This window comes from Dama dama, chromosome 3 (genome assembly GCF_033118175.1).
Source record: "Dama dama isolate Ldn47 chromosome 3, ASM3311817v1, whole genome shotgun sequence".
Lineage (NCBI taxonomy): Eukaryota > Metazoa > Chordata > Mammalia > Artiodactyla > Cervidae > Dama > Dama dama.
In genome coordinates this window covers 44956791-44977143 of record NC_083683.1, presented here as the reverse complement: position 1 = coordinate 44977143, position 20353 = coordinate 44956791, and the positions used below count along the sequence as shown (strand labels likewise).

General features: G+C 47.6%; 1 protein-coding gene and 1 pseudogene across 1 annotated transcript in view; one reads left to right on the top strand and one right to left on the bottom strand.

Moving 5' to 3' along the window:
- Window positions 1-20353, bottom strand: part of POU6F1 (POU class 6 homeobox 1) — a 28212-nt gene that overhangs the window by 4312 nt on the left and 3547 nt on the right. Inside the window, exons 3-11 of the mRNA XM_061127608.1 lie at window positions 13807-13900; window positions 12000-12195; window positions 7627-7748; window positions 6529-6754; window positions 5754-6007; window positions 4923-5051; window positions 4118-4321; window positions 838-979; window positions 111-279 (exon numbers count right to left, since the gene is read on the bottom strand). Coding sequence (XP_060983591.1) covers window positions 111-279; window positions 838-979; window positions 4118-4321; window positions 4923-5051; window positions 5754-6007; window positions 6529-6754; window positions 7627-7748; window positions 12000-12195; window positions 13807-13854 — 1490 coding nt within the window. The 5' untranslated portion in view covers window positions 13855-13900. The remainder of the gene's footprint in view (window positions 1-110; window positions 280-837; window positions 980-4117; window positions 4322-4922; window positions 5052-5753; window positions 6008-6528; window positions 6755-7626; window positions 7749-11999; window positions 12196-13806; window positions 13901-20353) is intronic.
- On the top strand, window positions 14056-16571 carry LOC133041988 (swi5-dependent recombination DNA repair protein 1 homolog; annotated as a pseudogene).

Here is a 20353-nt window from a genome sequence, read left to right as displayed (position 1 = left end):
AAACTTCAGAGGGCCCCCAGAAAGACTGACTGCTGCAGGTGTTCATGTCTAAATGCCAGATACCTGAGCTCCTGTGAGTGTCCTGACCTTGTTCAGGCAGTCTTACTCACCGGCAGATGGCTGACTGGCTGTAGGCTGGGCCTTCCGTTGCAGTCAGAGCCTGACCCACCTGGGTCTGTGTGAGGCCCAGGGACAGCCGCCGGATCTTAAAGTTCTTGGCAAACTCCCGGATCTCTTCTAAGTTGATCCCGTCCTCATCCAGACTGGGGGTATGTGGCTCTAGGCCAGAGGAAGGGGGCAGGAGTGAGTGTGTAAGACAGACATCTCCAGCCCGTTGGCCTAGCCTGGTGAGTAGTGAGGGATCAGGACGTTTGACAAAAGGCCTGTGTACCCTTAAGACCCTCATCATTCCTGTCCCCAAGACAAATAAGACTTGGGAGCAATGGGCCAGGACCAAGGTGTCTGGAGATAGAGGTCTATTTTAAGTTCTTCCAGCTCTAACTGTTGACCCTCCCTAATTCTCCCCAGGCTGGCCCCACTCACACCTGTTAGCTATCCACATTCTTCAAATACTGGTGAGAGACCATAGGAGAGACAGCCAATGGTTTGGCTTCTCAGAGAAGCAGCCAGACAGCCCGCTAAGCAGCCTCCACCATGGTCATGCACAGAATCCAGCTCCGTAGAATGAGAATAAGAAAGTCAGTTCCTGGCAATGGGCCTCTGCTCTTCCCTTTGGGACTCCCGAAAGTTTACTAAGGGGAGCATCATCTAATGTAGTCAGGGTGTCTGAATAAATGCCTCACCCCTTCGCCATACCCTTCCCTTGGAGCCACTTACTGGACACCAGCTGGCTGACCGTCGGGGTCTCTGAGCAGGTGATGGGGATGGGAGCAGAGGCAGCAGGCTTGGCTGCTGGGGCTGGGCTGGCGATGACCACGGCCGGCTGGGGCATGGCTGGTGTGGGCTGGATGGGCTGCACCTGTGAGAAGAAGAGCCAACAAACCCCCACTGCCTGCCTGCCTGGTTAGCAGGGTGGAGTCTCTGGGCAGACCGGAGGCAGGGCAAAAGCGGGCATGGAATCCTCCCTCACCCAGCACACTTTTACCTGTGCCCCATCAGAAGGCAAGATTAGAAGTTATGCATTAGCACCCACCCAATGATGATGACCTCCAAAATAAGCACAGGATGTGCCCCACCAAGCCGGGGCCTTGTAGGTGTCTATGACCCAGGCAGGTCAGAGGCTCAGAAAGGTTCTGCCTACTTGGTCAAAGCTCCAAGTATCCACCCTTGAGATAACTGATCTCAAGTCTCTGCCCTCAAAGGAGAAACCTAAACCTGATTCTAGAGCCACCACACCCCAAATCTTCATTAACGCGTGCGAGCATGTATACTAAGTCGCTTCAGTCGTTTCCGAATCTGTGCAACCATATAGACAGTAGCCCACCAGGCTCCTCTGTCCATGGGACACTCCAGGCAAGAATACTGGAGTGGCTTGCCATGCCCTCCTCCAGGGGATCTTCCCCACCCAGGGACTGAACCAGTGTCTCCTGCGTCTCCTGCATTGCAGGCAGATGCTTTACCTCTGAACCACCAGGAAAATCCCATATCCATTATTAGGTAACTGGCAAATGACTTTTGGGGCCTCACTACAGTAAGACACTGTACCATGAAAAAGAATATGTCTTAATAGCTGCCATGGAAAGACCTCTGAGTCACAGTGCTAAGTGAAAGAAAAAAAAAGTAAGGTGAAAAACAATTTTTATGGAATAATCCCTTTAAAAAAAAACACAAATTTCCAAGAAAAAAAATTCTGGAGTCATATAAAGCAAAGTATCAACAGAAGTCATCTCTGGAAGTGGAGTTAGAAGGGATTTTTACTTTTTGACATCATACATAATGTTGGAATTTTAATAAACAGCTTATATCATGTTTATAATCAGGATAAACTATAAATATATGAAATCAGTATCTGAAGTATGACTTTTTTTTAAGCTTCCTGAAAGTGCAGATTTCTCTAGGATGGGCCTTGTTCCCTGAATTCTGCCTCCTGGTAGCTTAAAGTCATTCCTTCGTCATCCCCAGGGCCTTGTTTGGAGCTCCTTGTCTCTGGCTAGAATTCTTTAGGCTGTCTCCTAATAGCTGAGGGCCAAAGAATTGATGCCTTTGAATTGTGGTGCTGGAGAAGACTCTTGAGAGTCCCCTGGACAGCAAGGAGATCAAACCAGTCAATCTTAAAGGAAATTGACCCTGAATATTCACTGGAAGGACTGACGCTAGAGCTGAAGCCCTGATATTTTGGCTCCCTAACGTGAAGGGCCGATTCATTGGAAAAGACCCTGATGCTGGGAAAGATTGAGGGCAGGAGGAGAAGGGGGTGACAGAGGATGAGATGGTTGGATGACATCACCAACTCAAAGGACATGAGTTTGAGCAAACTCTGGGAGATAGTGAAGGACAGGGAAGCCTGGCGTGCTGCAGTCCATGGAGTCGTGAAGAGTCAGACCCGACTGAGTGACTGAATAACAACAACAAATAGGACTCAAGTCTCACCACAGTCCAATTCTCGGCTCCACCTGGAGAGCAAAGGGAATTTTTAAAATACACATATAACTAGCCACTTCCCTGCTAAAAACTCTCCGGTGACTCCCCGTTACCTAATGTTAGTGATAACAATAAAAGCACCATTTTTTACACATTTTACACACATTTCACTTTGTGTACCAACTTTCTGTGTGATGTATCCTTTAACTTTCATAACTTAAGTTGGTACTCTTATCATTCCCATTCTATAGATGCTGCTGCTGCTGCTAAGTTGCTTCACTCGTGTCCAACTCTGTGCGACCCTATAGATGGCAGCCCACCAGGCTCCCCCGTCCCTGGGATTCTCCAGGCAAGAACACTGGAGTGGGTTGCCATTTCCTTCTCCAGTGCATGAAAGGAAAAGTGAAAGTGAAGTCGCTCAGTCGTGTCCGACTCTTAGCGACCCCATGGACTGCAGCCTACCAGGCTCTTCCGTCCATGGGATTTTCCAGGAGAGAGTACTGGAGTGGGTTGCCATTGCCTTCTCCTTCTACAGATGAGGCTGAGGTTATTCAATGAAGCTGGGAAGCAGGATATCATATTTGAGAACCAAAGCCTCAACATCACCTAGGAACTTGTTAGAGATGTGAATCCTTCAGCCCCACTCCAGACCTACTGTATGAGACTCTAAGGTGGGGCCTGGAAACCTGCATCCTAGCAAGCCCTCCAGGTGTTCTTCGGCACACTCAAGTTTGAGAACCCCTGCTCTGGCACACTCTACTGCCTGCAGTTCTGTGGAAGTAGAAGAATCTCTCATCCAACCCATCCCTTTAGATTAGTTCAGCGTCGTACTCTGTGAAGCCTTGTCAGACTCCTCAGTCAGCAGACTGGGTTCCTAAAGCACCTTATCCTGCCCCTATCAGAGCCTTTGCCACACTGACTTTAATCGTCTCTGATGCTGGGCTACCTAAGGCAAGGAAGGGCATCTTATTCATCTCTATATCTTCAGCACTGGAATACAGTAGGCACTCAAAAACCACTCCTAGAATGAACGCGTGAGTGAATAATCGATGCCAAAGTGCAGAGTGGAGGAGGGATGGAGGGATGAAGGGGTGAAGAGGAGGCGGGTGCAGAATGAACCTCCCAGGGCCTTTCCAGCAATTTGTTCACCCTGGAGTTGATTGAGCCCCAATTAACTTTTTGTTGTTGTTGTTCTCACCCTGCAGCATGTGGGATCTTAGTTCTCCTACCAAGGATCAAACCTGCGTCCCGTGAATTGGAAGTACAGAGTCTTAAGCACTGAACCACCAGAGAAGTCCCAAGGCCCAGTTTACTTTGACTACCCTTCCCTGGCCTTCTCAGAGTGGCACTGGCCTCTGAGGGCACATATACACATATTTGGTGTATGGGGGTAAGGGGTCGGGGTGGTGGTAGTGTTTTTCCAGGCAGAGCACGTGTGACCAAAGGGACCATCTGGGGAGGTGTCCTGCTTTCCCAGGGACTTTGGAAAATAATGTTGTCCTGCCCACCCTCTGGAGGGAGGCCGCTCATGCCTGACAGCACTGCCTGCCACCCTCCCCCAACCCAGCCCTTGTACCTCACTCTTAGCAGGGGACTCAGGAGTGCTTGGCTTCCGGACAGCCACAGGAGGAGGCAGGGGGCTGCTGGCCAGGGTCGCGATCACCTGGCCCTGGGCGTTCAACAACAGCTGGGGGGTCACAGCCTGGACCTGCAGGCTTTGGGCCGGTGCTGGGGCCGCCACGCTAGCCGAGTTCACTACCCAAGGAAGTGTTCCAATAACCTGGGAGGAAACACAGGGACCCCACGTGTGAGGGCAGCGTCCAGCTCCACCCCCAACCCAAATCCCCACACTGGCAGGAAGGGACTTAGACAAGTCACCTAACCCTTCTGGGCTTCAGTGTCCTCAAAGTAAAGTGAAGGATTCACACCCTAGGGGCTGCTTCTCTATTCTCCAGAGCCTTGAGGGAGCAGGAGTGGGTCTACATGTGAAGCCCTGCTCTGCCACACTTTAACTAGCTTAATTTCTCCAAACCTCAGCCTTCTCCCCTGTAAAATGGGAACAAAAACCTCCACCCAACAGGTTGTACTCAGAATGAAGTGGGATAATGTACGAGAAGGCACCCAGCACAGAACCTGGACACAAAGCGAGGGCTGCCTAAATGAAAACCCCCAACTAGAGTGAGCACCCAACCCAGGATTGGGGTGGGGGCTATGCCCCCGCCTGGCCTCAGTGTCAGCAGAGAGCAGTCACACAGGCAGTAATAAACAGCAACGTCTCACCCTGGTTGAGTTTCTATGACCCAGTCCTCCCACACATGTGCCCTCACCCAGAGCCAGCATCTCCACGCTCCCCACCCCTCCGCCTGGCTTTGACCACTTGCCTGACCCTGAGCGTTGGTGAGAATCTGACTGCTGATCCCCGGCATGCTGGGAATGGCGTTGGCAATGACCGGAGTTGTGGTGAGGGAGCCCAGGATCTGGGTCTGTCCCCCGAGGGAGGCAGCACTGATCTGTGGGTGGAGGAAGAGCCTTGCTCAGAGGCAATGGGGCGAGAAACAGCCCAAGGCAGAGGGAAGAGGGCTGAGGGTACTGGGGCAGGGGTGGGGGGTAACCGATGCTGGGCAGATATGAGTGTGGGCTGCAAGCCCAAGTCTACCAACTGAATGGTATCCAGGGCTAGGGGCTGCAGGAGGTAAGCAGGGAAGGGCGGGGCCACAGTCTTGGAGGAGTAACTCTGGCTAATCTTTCAGGCCAGCCCTGGGAGAGTAGGAGAAGGGCCAGGCTGGAGGGGCTTTCGTGACTCTAGCCACATCTAACTAGAAGCCATCTATTCATGCCTAACAGCTCTACTACCAAGCCAGGAGCCACACTGGATAGACACTGGCATGGGGCCGTGAGCCTCTAGTGCCACTTTAGCAGCAGCTCACAAGTTTGCAATCCCCAGACATCATCCCACCCTCCAAGGCTGGTCCATGGTCCAGGTTCTGGAAGGTTGGGCCAGCCCTCTTGGCAGAGGTTGTCTGCTCTTGGCTGGGATGCATGGGCTGACAGCTGCCTTGGAAGGAGCCCATCTCTGCCGAAGTGTTGGAAAAGAGCCGCATTCAAGGGGCTGGTCCTCCACCTCCATACTCCCCCGTGGCAAGGGTCAGGTTCACCCTTGGCCAGAGATCCGGTCCATCCCCGGTGAGCCTTGGGTGAGGGCAGCAGCTTACGATTCCCGGGCTGAATGCGAAGCCTGCAGGCTGAACGGTGATCTGTGTGGGGGTGTCCACAGACTTGGGGGTGGGGGCAGTGGCGGTGGCAGCAGTGGGCTGCGGTAGAATGGCCGGTGTGGTCTGCAGCAGTGGCTGGGGCTGGAACAGCGTCTGGGGCTGGGCCGGTGGTCGGGGCTGGGCAGGCGAGGAGGCCTGGGCCGGTGGGGCGGCTTGTACAGGTGCCGGGAGAGCGGTGTTCAGCACAGCAGCTGCTATGGAGCAAGGCAGAGACAGAGGCGCTCAAATGCCTAGCCGCAGGCCAGAGCAGCTCCAATCCCAAGGGATCTGGTACAAGAACGAGACGGGGGTCAGGGCACTGGGGTGGGGGCACAGGCTGCTGTTATTCCCTTGATCCTTGCAGGGGTGGCACATGCCAACATCTCTCATCCCCCCTCCCTAGGGCCTGGAGATGTGTAGGTTCAGAACCAGAAGTGGAATCTTCTTGCAGTCCTTCTCAGGAGGCTGGTCACAGGGTGAGGTCTGGCGTAAGGGGGAGGGCAGTCCAGACAGCTGGAGGAAGACAGGCCTGCTGGGCCAGCGTGGTGTCGTGGCCTAGAGTCCTGAGATGGTGCAGCAGCTCTCTGGCTGGGAGCCTGGGACACCAGATCCAGACTCCAGGGCTCTTGCCCTGGGAGGGCCGCGGGTTCAGAGTCCAACATGGCAAACACACGAGCAGGGAAGGTAGTGGAAGGTGGCGGGGGCCTGGTGCAGTCCTGGGGAGAGTTGCTGTTACCTTGGAGACCGGCTAAAGGTGGCTTGAAAATTCCCCCCGTGGGAGAAGCAGCGGTCAGTCCTGGGAGGGCAGCCACGGTTGCGGTAGGAATTGTCCACACGGCCAGCCCCTGTTGACCAGCCACTTGACCTGCAATACTGATGGGGATAAGAAGAGGTTGAGTAACTGCCCCTGCTGGAACCATAACTCCTGTCAGAACTGTGGCTAAGTTTTCCTGAGTCAAGACCTGCAAAAGCAAACAAGATTTCAAAAAAGAAAAGAAAAAATAAAAAATCAACATCAACAGCGCAAACGCTGGGTCGACCCAGCTGAGCACACACAAAGCATTCTGAGGGCAGGCGGGGAAGGCTGCATGAGGGCAGGGAAGAGATGAGCCCTAAACTGGAGGCCCATCCCTGAGAAGGGACCTGGACTGGACTATCCCATCTTTGGAGAAGCAGCCCACATCAGGGGCAGGGCCCAGCCCTGCCCCAGGATCAGAAAGGGTCACAGGTCTCTCCCACCATGGTCGGCTGCCTCCCAAGCCTTCCCTGGGTCTTTGCCCACGGGACCACTGCTTTGTGACCAGGAAGCAGGGGTAGGGGCTGGTGGAACTGAATCATCAAGGCCCACAGAGGCCTCTGGGAAGCTATGATGGAAGACACTCCTGATGGACACCTTGGATACGTGTGTGCAATGAAAGATGTCACAGGGTGCTCAGTCTGCCTGGAGGCCCCTGGAGCAGCTTCTTGGGGTGCTGGGGCTGCCCTCTGCTCTAAATGAGGAGCCGTTAACTCTTCCAGGCACCCCCTAGAGGGGCTGACATGGGTATTCACTCAATTAATCATTAGATGACTTGAAGGAGTTACTGTACTCTTATAATCCTTGCTGGACCCAAGGGGATTACCTGACAAATGCAGATTTACTTTTCCCAGGGGGCCTGATCTGGGACAGGGGAAAGGCCAGGGGTCCCTAGTAGGAGATTCCCTCCCTCAAGCCATAGCCCCTTCCCTATTCTACCTTATGAAGTTCCCAGACCCCATGGCCAGCCCATGTTGGCTATCCCTTGCCTTTCTCTTGCCCACTGCCTTCTGTCTAGCTCCCTGGGGTGGCCCTTACCTGGGGGGCAGTTTGTACAGCCAGTGGCGTCAGGGTCTGTGATGCCTGAGGCTGGCATGGAGCTTGGCTGAAGGTGGCAACGGCAGGGGCAGGGCTCAAAGGCATCCCTGGAAGCGACTTCACTTCATGCAGCATTGGGAGAGAGAGGGACAAGGGGTGAACCTGGGGTGAGTGGGACAACTCTCAGTGCCACCTTGCGTTTCTGCACAACCCGAGGCCGATCTCTGGTCTTCCCTGGCCCAAAGAGGGAGTTTCCCCAAAGTTACTGGTAGTGAGCTTGGGAGGCTGGAGAGCCCTGTGCCAGACCTGGAAGGTAGACCACCCTTGTCCCACATGTAGATGAAAAAAATGCAGACCCAGGCACAGCTGCGTATCAGCCTCTCATCTCCTGGCTTGGTAGGATGCTAGGACCTATCACATAACCAGCAGTAGAAATGAACATGTGTCAGGGAGAGGAGGAGCCAGAATCAATGGGATTGATTGGTTCATCCAGCAACTGGATCAACGGTCACTCTACCTCCAAGCTACTTTGGGGATGCAGTGCTGGCTCAGGGGTAGGATTTCTGCAAGGTGAAGCCTAGGAAGTGACATGTCATGGCCACACTCAGGATCCCAGGGGCTCTCCAGGCCAGATAACTTTTCTCTGCCATTCCCTGAGGTCTGAAGTCTGATGAGCAGCTTTTAGGAGGTTCTAAAGGAGCTTCCCATAAATTGTAGCTTTTCAACCAGTGAGAGCTTTCTCTCACTACCTGGAGTTAGTTAGGTAGGGACGCCTACCAGAAAAACTCTTCAAAGTCACATAACAATATGGAGAAGGGTTATTTAATATATAGTGAGACATTACAGGGAGTCTAATTGTTGGGTGTTAGACCAGATGAGTGGCTTCTTAATGGTGGCTGGGCATAGGTTTCCAGATCCTATTCTAGGCCAACTGAGTCAGAATGTCCAGGAGTTGAGGCTGGCAACCTCACATCTCTCTCTTTTTCTTTTAAGCTCCCTTGTGATATACCACACAGACAAAATGGGAACCACTGAACTAGAGAACCTTCCAAGCCTGCATTCCCAGCTCCTGTTTTAATCTGGGAAGGCATCAACATAAGCCAGGACTAGTCACAGTATACAATTTAAAAATCCAGATTGCTTCAAGGATGAAAGAGACAAGCAACCACAAAAACCATATAAAAATACCAAAGAAAACCAAACACAGATTCATGTCCACTGTGAAGGGAAATATATTTCTAACTATTGAATAAAAATCAGAGAAGATAAGGATAATCCGAACCTCTGAGAATTTAAAAAATATTTCACTTGATAATGTGTCATGAAACCGGGACTTCCCTGGTGATCCAGTGGTTAAGAGTCTGCCTTGCAATGCAGAGGACGTGGGTTCAATCCCTGGTTGGGAAACTAAGACTCCAAGTGTTGTGCAGCAACTAAGCCCAGGCATTGCAATTACTGAACCTGTGTGCCGTAACTAGAGAGTCCATGCACCACAGTGAAGGACCAACGAAGATCCAATGTCCTGCACCTGAGACCCGACACAACCAAATAAATAAATAAAAACAAGCAATAATACCAGCTGTTGTTTATTTTTTTAAAAACTGTGATGAAACCTATAAAGGAAACTGAGGAAATGGAAATGTAACAAGCATGAGTGATGAAAGCTTACCATCTGAAGAAATAAGTCATTTCATTAGGATACATTTCCAGATATATATATATATATATATATATTTTGGCTTCCTGCTAGATTGCTTTTCAGGAAGATTGAACCAATTTGTGGAACCATCAACAATGTACCTGTTTCTCCCACAGCACCACCCAGTTTAGATTTTATCACGATTTCTTTTTTCTGGCTTCAGAGGCATAGATGGTACCTCTTGGCTGACTACTTTTCCTCTCATTGATAGCAAGGTTTTGTGTGTTTTTCCATGTAATGATTTCCTACTGTGTAAACAATTCATTTCTCTTCAAAAGGAATTTTAGTGGACTACACCTCAAAGAAAAATAGAATTAAAGGGGCCATTCAAACCAGCTGTTTATGACAATGAAAAAGCCAGGGAGTTTGATAATAGCCAAAGCCAAACTCAGTGAGTGAATCTGTTAATAAAGGACACAGAATATGAAATAATATGGTGGAAGGTGTCATACTAGTTAGCCTGCCCTCAGGGGCCACACCTATAAAAATATGTATGTGTGACAAGGTCTGGGTAATAGAGTGACACAAATCACTAGATTCTTTTTCCATCGGGAAAAAGTTTCCTATTACTTAGCTTTAAGAGGAAACTCTTGTCAATATTTCATATGCAGAAATGTTCTATCAAAGCTACAATTTAAGCTGGCAACTTCTTAGGAATTACTACCGACATACCTCCCCTACCTGCTTGACTGTAAATTTCCTTGACAAAGAAGACTTTAATGAAAGGCTTAATTAGATAAACTTCTGGAAGAAGATGCACACTACCATGAACATTCATGCTAAGGTGTAAATTACTGGTTTTGGATCCATTTCTGAGAGTAAGTTTTGGGTAAGGAATAGAATTAAGGCATATGGAAGATGTATAAAAGGGTAAAAAAGAAAGGTAAGCACTGTGGGGGGCTTCCCTGGTGGTTCAGTGGTAAAAAGTCTACCTGCAGTGCAGGAGCCGCAGGAGGCCCCAGGTTCAATCCATGGGTTGGGAAGATCCCCTGGAGGAGGGCATGGCAACCCACTCCAGTATTCTTGCCTAGAGTATCCCATGGACAGAGGAGCCTGGCGGGCTACAGTCCCTGGGGTCACAAAGAGTTGGACATGACTAAAGCAACTTCACACACACACACACGAACTGTGGAGAAACCTGGAAAACCTGCCAGGTTTCCTGAAAAGGGGCTCCATCCCCACAATGAAAAGGAATGGAAAGGGTGGCCGAGATGGAGAATCCTTGTTTTTCCTGCCCGCTCACCAGAACACTGGCCCAGGACACTTCCTCAACAAGGAAGCAGAACATTGCCAGGCTAGGGAAAATGGTCATGTGTCTTGTCATTCCTTTAATCAAAAGGAGAAAAAATAAAATACCAGAGTCCCAAATGGATCTATATACTGATTTGCAAGTACAGCAAGGGAGGTGAGATCTTGAAGTGTTTTCGCCTGTTTTCTGTTCTCTTTGCTCTCTTTATGGCTCTTCCTCTTGGCCCACCCCACCTCCCCCAACCAGATCACCAATCTAGGGAAGCGGTGAAGTTCAGCAGAAGGCAAGGCGAGATGAACCATGGCTTTCTGGGGGAACTGGCAAAGGAGGCTTTCTGTAAAAAGAGATGTCTATTTTGCAAGGTGTAAATGAGGAAAGTCAATGAAAGGGTGCCCTGTGCCCAGAAAGCAGTGCCTACAACCAGTGCCAGCTTTTAGAACAGCCTGGCCATCTCACAGCTGTACCGTAGGGTCATTAGGGGAGACAGTGTGAGTCAATCATTCCCCATGTAGGAGAATCAAACTCATGCCCTAAAGTCACCTTTGGAGAAAAACAGCCCAGATAAGCCCACCAGGCTAGACGCATGTCAGTCTAGCCAGGAGTGAGAAGTTGTGATTCTACAAGGCCCTCCCTAACACACATTCTTAGCTCAATGTGGGTAAGATGCCCTTCCATCTCCAGCTCCTGGCACCTCCCAGCTCCACCATAAAAGGTACTGATCTTCAAGGGGTGGCAGTATCCTAAAGGTTAAGTCCTCTCTGCCTTGAGCCTGAGGGTCTGGTTTAGACCTGGGAGCCCTCTCTGAGGTTAACTCAATCACCTCTGTGTGCACGTGCAGTTATGGCAAATTCTGAACAAAAGATAGAAAGAGATCAAAAAACCCAACTGCCACTTATGAAGAGCTTAGAGCAAAAGCAGAGGACTGCGCGTGCCCCCTGCACACACCACCTAAGGGACGGGCAAAATACCTAAGCCACCCCTCCAGCCTGACCCCTGGACACATCCCTACCTTCACCCCATATAAGGAACAAGCTGGTCCTCCCTCAGGGAGCGAGCAAGCAAGGGAACCTGTTGCTTGCTCTCGCTTCCCTCTGCTGCAGCAGGGGCCCCAGGAAAGCCTTGTCTGAAAATAAAGAAAATGCAATCCCCTCAGCTGAGCCCCACCACTCTCCTCCCACCTCACCCTGACCCATCCCAGTTTAGGTCTATAAATAACTGAAAACAGTCCCTCATTCCAGGGATTGAGGAGTGGCCTAGGAGCTGAACAGTGGTACAGGCTGTGACCAGAGGCCTGCTCAGTGGACAGGAAGACAACACACCCCTAAAGCCACCTAGCCCCCCTGGGATTCATGCTGGCTCCCCAGGAGGAACACGGGAAGGGACTCAGGTTTGGAGCAATGGTCCCTGGGAGCAGTGGCCTCGTACCAGTTGCCTCCACAGAGGAGTCTGGGTGGTCTGGGCCAGCTTCACCAGCAGCTTCACCAGCTTCAGCAGGGCCTCCGCTCTGGGAGCCCTCGGTGGCCACAGCCTCCAGCGCTTTGCCCTCCTCCTCAGCAGGGATCTGGGCATCCACTCCAACCTCCAGAACTCGGATGGTCTCATGGCCTGACATCACGATGACCTGTGAACAGAGGAGAGGCACATTGCTGGGGGAAGAGGCTGCGAGGGATACAGCCTCCAGGGAGCTAGAGCTCTAGGTGTGACTGAGGCAGAGAGGAGAGAGCATCTCAGGTTGCAGACCTCCTGTCCTGAGAACTGTGTGCTCTGCCTGTCCTGAGGACTGTGTGCTCTGTGAGAATTCCCAGAGCCTGAAGCTCCCTGATTCCAGGGAAGGAAGTGCAGGAGAGAGCAGGCCCTGGAGGCAGGGGGAAGGGTCTGACACAAGCTAGAAAAACTCCCACTGAGCGAAACCACTTGCAGACATTTCTGTTTGCTCCCTCTCTTGCTCTCAGTTCAGGGACTGGTAAATGGCCTCACCCACAGCCTTGCCAGGATGTCTCCTTGGCTGCTAGGACGCTGGAGTGTGGTTATGATGACCCCTCACACAGGACCCACAGCTTCAGCTGGGACAAGACAGGAATCCCTCTGCATGTCCCTCCAGACATTACAGGAGTGGAAAATGAATGCTCCAGGATGCTGAGGAACTTTTGAAGTTCATGGTTCCTTAATGTCCAAAACCCTGAGGTTAGAGGCCATAATTTCCTTGCAAGCTAACTTCTTGAAGCGAGGGTCAGGAATTCTGAGGGCATGGCCTCTCGCTGGCCCTCGTGGACTAGAGCTCTGTACCCTGCAGACCTGCAGCTCCAGCGTGCCATCTGGTGTGTGCGTGCTCTAACCATGCACCTCCTTGAGGGGAGCCCCATGCAAAGTGATGCGGGTGGCCCCTGGGCCTCCTCAGAACACTGGGTCTTCCTTCCTCCTCAGCCAGCCAGCATTTAGTGCTTTACCTCCAGCACTGACAGGCTTCCACTTGGGTCATTCAAGAATCAGGGACACCCTGTACATTAAAAAGCTCTGCATCAGGCCTTCCCTGCAATTCTCCTGGGCCCAAAGCCACTCCCACAATACACTCCTTGGGACTGAAAACTGGATCCAGCCAGAGACTCTGCTGGAAAAAAGCAACTATGTGACCCATCAGGGGAGTATGAGTGAAATAACCTTCCCAAGCAGTTCCCTTTCTGAATCAAACCTGACTATGAGAAACTTTACTCCAATTACATTTTAAGAGCTGTTCATCTTTTTTTCTCCTTTTAAAAATACATAAGTATTTTTACATAAAAAAATACATTAGGGAATTCCCTGGTGGTACAGTTGTTAGGACTTGGTACTCTCACTGCCAGGGGCCTGGGTTCAATTCCTGGTTGGGAAACTAAGATCCTGCAAGCTACAGGTATGGCTGATTAAAAAAAAATTTAAATAAGTAATAAAAGGTCATTGAAGGAAAAATTAGAAAATGATATATAACCAAGAAAAATAAATAAGTTCCCTGATGCCCAAATCTTTCCCCACATTAACTTATACATATTTCACTTTTTAAAGTCACAACTAAAGTCCCCAAACGCAGCCCCTGAAAAATCCTAGCTGGCAGCCACATCTGGATGGGTCAAGTGACCATGAACGTTGGTAAGAAATAGTCAACAAGGGGCTCTACAGAGTTTTCCTCCTTGCCCACCCCCCTCAGTCCATCCCCCTCCCCCTCCCCACTCCCACCTCTTCCTGCTCCAAAAGATACCTGCTCATTGACAGTCAGAGATGAGTCTGGCCCAGCTCCAGGATCCATGGTCACTTGTCAGGGTGGGGTGGGGGCTGGCCCACACCTACACATTCTGCAGGGTGAGATGAGATGGGAAAAGCAAAGGCTGATGTGACAATGTAAGACAATTTCCATATCATCTCAGAAAGTCAGAAGAAGACTGGTAGGAAGAGAGAGAAGCTAAGTTCTCTCAGGTATGTGTAGAAGTGAAGGAAATAGGATTCTAAGGATTTTAAAATTAAAATGTCTGACTTCCTGCAATATCCTAGGACAACCTACACTCAGGAGGAGCCAGGGTAACAAGAGGAATGGAGGGGGAGGGTGGCCAGATGTCTGCCCCTGGGAGTTCCCCAGTCCAATGGGAAAGAGCAGACCCAGCAGAATCCAAAGTGATTTTGACCCAGACACTCAGAACCAGACACAAGTAAGGAGCACTCTGGGTACCTGAGCAATTCTCAGGGGCGGGGTCTGAGCAGACTTCCCCCGGAAGAGATGGCAAAGATAGGAATAAATTGAAACAGTTGTCTCAGACTTTAATGTGCCTGGAACACATTAAAACTGCAGACTCCCCCACCCCGATTTTCCCAGACCCAACATCTCCAGGGAGTCTGATTCAGTAGGTGGGTCCCTCAGGGGTTTCTGTGGCAGTGGCCCAAGAACCACACTGGCCTTTAACATGGGAGGCAGGACAACACAGCAGATGGTGGAGCAGCTGCCCCATGCAGTGGGGAGTGAGAGACCTTGTGAGGACAAACGGGCTGGCTGGAGCCACTAACCACAGTCACAGAAAATAAAAGTAATACCCAGGACAACCAGTTTTAGACGCCGAAATAGAGGAGAAGCAACTAACATTTTTATTCTGAGTGCCCACTGTGCTAAGCATTTTATGGAATACTAATTCACGTACTACTTATGCCAGCTGGGGTATGGGAACATTAGCATCACCATGTTATAGATGAGGACACTCCGCTCAGAGAAGTGTTCTAGATTCCTCACCTTTCTCTTCCTCCTCCTCTTCTACCCCTGGGTTTGTTTCATTGGGCTTCCTTTCGTTGTTGTTATTTGATTAATGAGGTAAAATTCACATGACATCAAGTTAAATGTACAACTCAATGGAATTCAGTACATTTATAGTACATTTACAGTGTTGTGCAACCATCACCACTATTTAGCTCCAGAGCATTTTCATCCTCCAAAAGGAAATTCCATGTCCATTAGCAGTTACTCTCCTTTCTTGCCCTTCGCAACCACGAATCTGCTTTCTTTCTTTGGATTTGCCTCTTCTCATTATTTCACAAGGGCTTTCCTGATGACTCAGATGGTAAAGAATCTGCCTACAATGCAGGGACCCGGGTTCAATCCCTGGGTTGGGAAGATCCCCTGGAGAAGGGAATGGCTACCCACTCCAGTATTCTTCCCTGGAGAATTCTATGAACAGAGAAGCCTAGAGGGATACAGTCCATACTCATAATGACTCAGACACGACTGAGAGACTAACATTAAATTTCATATATTAATAAATGGAATCATTTGACAGGGGGCCTTTTTGTTTCTGGCTTCTTTTACTTTGCAGAATATTTTCAAGGTTTATCTATAGCATGTATCAGCGCTTCATTTCTTTACATGGCTGGATAAAATTTCATCGTATAGGCTCTTTCACTCTCCAGGGAAGGCAGAAGCACAGGTAAGTCAAGACTTCGTTTCCAAGATGGAAAGTCCATCAGACTCAGCTGTGACTTTACCCAGCACTCTGCATGCCTATGCCAATCAACCACCTCCCCATACGAATAGTTCAAGAAAACAACCTATGAGTGCAACACTTAAAGGGCAATTAAGGAAAACAAGATCTTCATTTAATTCTCATAAATAAATGGAGTGGTAAAGCATCTCAAAGTTGAGAATGAAAAAAACAATCATCTTTTCAGAGAAGACAGGACCCTTAACAAAAGAAAAACTGTTTGGAATTTCAAGAAAATTTTAAACACACAGTGAGTTAGAAGAAAATTTATATTTGAAAAATACTTCAAAAAATATTGATGCAGGACTTCCCTGGTGATCCAGTGATTAAGACTCTGCACTTCCAGTCTGGGGTGGCAGAGGGAGACAGGTGTAGGTTGGATCCCTGGTCAGGGAACTAAGATCCCATATGCCACACAGTGTGACCAAAAACAAACAAAAAATGATGCATGTGAATCTAAATCACTGGATACTGGGTCATGCAAGGTCCTCCAAAACGATTTTGTGAATGAGAATCTTTCCAAACAAGGATTAAATGAAGAAAAAGCCAAATCGGTGAAGGAGATTCCAGGGAAAGATCTTCAGAGGCTAAAACTAGTCAAAATGTATCACTCAAAGAATGATACAGTTACAGTTGTTAATAAGGAAGCAAAGACACTGTAGTTAATGTTGCTCTGTGAGGGGCAATCAACTAAGTCCCCAAAGGACAAGAAACTGAACCTCACCCAGTTGATAGATCACTGTGGGTAAGATGATAAATTGCTCCACTGTAACAGAAATGAAGATGAATTCGTAAGAGTTTCATTCATAATTCTTTCTCCAGAGAATCTCTGAGAATGACAACATAATAAAAAAGATACTTGCACATTTTAAAGAGAAGGTATAAGCCACTAGAGCTTAGAGAAAGGTATCCTGATGAACACCAATTTATGAAGCTTGTTATTATCCAAATATAAACCAAGTTCTAAAATAAGGTTTCAGTATTTTTGAGAAATCTGCCAAAGGAAACATTTAAATAAATATGTGAAAATTTTTAATAGTGATTAAAAAATAATTTGGACAATTTTGGAAGTCAGGTTTAATACATTGTTCTGTTTATTGTGGTTAAAAAAAAAAAGTTTTACTGTAAATGTTAAAAAACAGTCCAACCTGATAAATGTCTAAACTTAAATGGGTCTAAAAATGCCGGCCTCTCTTATTTTATGACTCTTATTTCTATCCACTTATCACATACTTCCATCTGGATAGTCTAGCATATAATTAAACTCATATGTCAAAAAAAAAATCCCATGGTATGGATATGCCATATTTTGTTTATTCAATCATCCGCTGATGGATATTTTGGTTGTTTCTACCTTTCTGCTACTGCGAATAGTGCATCTATGAATCTTTGTATACGAGTTTTTGTTGGAACACCTGTTTTCAATTTGGGGGTATATACCTAGGAGTGCAACTGCTGGCTGACCCCAGTGGTTTTAGGGGTTTCACTCCTATAATAAATAGCACATCTGGATGGCCTCCCTCCTTTGAGCTCATAATGTCATGCAGTGTCCACAGCCTGAGAGCAATGAAGAGCGACGATACCTGTCAGTTTTGAGAGCAGGGGCTCCTACGATTACCCTAGAAGTAGAACCCCGGTGCATACATAGGTCACGGCAGAGCTGCTTTGGTTAAAGCTGGGACAGGAGCCAGTGTCCAGCCACCGCATGCCCCTTTGCCTCCTTTCTCCAGTGAGCTGAGTTTGAAAAACACCTGAATCAAACCTGGCAAGGCTAACAGATGGCTCACTTGTCCCTGGCTTCCCTGTGCTAGCATCTGAGGACATAGTAGCCTCGGAGTGAGGATAAACAGCAGGTACTGAGGCATGTGTCTCCAATCCAAAAATCCAGAGGTCCAGGACCATCCAGGACTCTCAGTGGCGGAAAAACTGAGTTAGAGGACCTGGTTCTACTTATCATTCTCCTTTGGGAAATGCTTTGGGTTTAAGGTAATCTTCCAAGATACCCAGGAGGAGCAATGAAGTCTAAAACAAATCAGAACCCCCTAGACTAGCCTGAGATCCTACAAGAAAAATCCTGAAATGCTTTGTCCTTTGTTTATTCAACAAATACTTCAGTGGCCACTATGTGCTGGGCATTGGGATACAGTGGGAAAAAGCATGTTCCCCAGCTTTGTCAAGAAGTCAACAGTCTAATACAGGCATCAAGGAAATAAAAAGATAATGACAATATAGTATGTTTAAGTGTCATGGTGGATGAATAGAGAGTGACAGAAGATACACTGAAGGGATATCTAATGCACTTTTATGTGGTCCTTTGCCCCTTGTTCCAGGGTGGCATGTGTTTCAGACATAAAATTTGATAGTACATGAAGCATCTTGTGACATATAGAGGAAAATGGAATTTGTTGTATGAGATTGACTTTTAATGCAGACTCATCTCTGTGATTTTAATCACGTTATACTTTAATGTGGTTGAGGTTTCCAAGAGGTAAAGTACCTCTCACTATAGTCATTTTGGGGGATGGAGAGTATTCCTCGTGGATTAAAGGAATGAATGGAATGAGTTTAACTGGTATTTAATCGAAAGTCACATTTGTTATGGGAAATTACCTTTCAAATTTTTGACATAATCCTCTCACATGAGATTGTTTGTTGACATTAGCATCTCCAGCTCTACATCACTTCTATATTTAAATTGTGCACCAACTTACCTCCTGCAGGGCTGCCATCTAAAAAGGTCACAAGGATAGGAAGCAGGAAGCAGGAGATTAGTACAGACTGGTAGTTGGAGTTGAGCCGGATCATCCAGACAAGGATGGTTTCCTGAGGTGGTCTCACCCAGCCTGACAGCCACCAGCTGAGACCTCACCTGGGAACTTCAGACTCATATAATCCAACTACCTACTGATTGCTTGCAAGATCTTATACTTAACATATTCAAAATCAAACTCCTGATTTGCACTCCAAACCAGCTCCACCTGCCTGCAGCCTTCCCCATCTCAGCAAATGGCAGCTTCATCCTTCCATAGATGCTCAGGTTGAAAACCTTGCTGTCATCCTTGCCTTTGCTCTTATATTTCCATCTATATTGATTTCTTCAAATCCTGTTGGCCCTCCCTTCCAGTGCACCCAGAATCCCTCCACTTCTTACGACTTCCCTCATGGTCCGTGTAGTTGTACCTGAGGCAAAGGAACACAAGATGACATCCCCTCTTGCATGCAAGCATCATCTGCTCTGTTCTTAAACCATCAATCTTCAGGTGGGTTGCTACATCTTTCAAGTTTTCACTTGCTTGATGGATTTTCTGTATGTTCTCCCACCCTTCTCCATTTCTGGCCCCAGGACATAGATTTCCCTTCCCTTATGCTGAAAAGTAATCATTATTAATGATTAATAAAAATACTGTTAATGATTAATAAAAAACTGTTAATCATTATTACTAGTTTGTTGGTCCTGGGATAAACAATAATGGAAAAGACGATTAAAAAAAAGGTATGTGTGTGTATAACTGAGTCACTTTGCTATACAGCAGAAATTAATACAACATTGTAAATCAACTAAACTTCAATTTAAAAATAAATTAAAAAAATAGTTTATTGGGACCCAGCCCCTTGATGCATAGTACTACACTGAGCACTCTTTGTAAATCAACTATACTTTAATTTAAAAATAAATTTAAAAAATAGTTTATTGGGACCCAGCCCCTTGATGCATAGTACTACACTGAGCACTCTTTGTAAATCAACTATACTTCAATTTAAAAATAAACTTAAAAAATAGTTTATGGGGACCCAGCCCCTTTATGCATAGGACTACACTGAGCTTTGGAGACAGATGTTTGGGTTCACAATCTCAGCTTTGATATTCCCTAGCTGTGGGACTTCGGGCAAATTATTTAACCTCTCTGCCTCAGTTTCCTCATCTGTAAAAATGAGAGTAATAGTACCTACTTCATAGGGCTATTATGAAGACTGAATAAATTAATGCACATAAAAAGTTTAGATCAATGACTGGCACATAGTAAGTGCTGAGAAGATGGTAGCTATTATAAAAATTTACATATTCTCCAGGCAAGAACACTGGAGTGGGTAGCCATTCCCTTCTCCAGGGAATCTTCCTGACTCAGATATTGAATCTGGGTCTCCTACACTGCAGGCAGATTCTTTACCATCTCAGCCACCAAGGAAGCCCTTACATATATTATCTCATTTAAATTTAGTACAGCAGTTAGGAACCTAGGTTTGGTAACTGAGGTCTTTCTGCCTCAGTCACCATATTTGAAACGGGAATAACTAAGCATTGTAGTAAATTGTGTAAGGGTTCAATAAATATGAACTGTTAACTATTATTCAATTTTGACACCAGCCCCATGAGGCCACAGAGCAAACACATAGTAAAGCTTGACCACCTGAGTGACAAGTAGGCAGATTACTTCCGTTTTTTTCAGGGATAAATAATAAGAGAGCTTATCTTGGAATGACTGTATAAAGCACAAATAACAATTAGCTATTACAATCCTCATTTTTATTGAAGAGAAAGTTGATGATCAAAGAGAGATAATGGAATAGGCTTAGGAGAAAAACCTAGATCAAATCCCAGCTTGGTCATGAAATAGCTGTGCCATCCTGGGCAAATGACTGAATCTCTTTGAAGTTTAAGTTCCTTATCTTTAAAATGCTGATTAAATGGGCAAGCCTTATGTGGTTGTTATAAAGGAGATATGAGATTAGGGCTTCCCCTGGTGGCTCAGACAGTAAAGAATCAGCCGGCAATGGGGGAAACCCAGG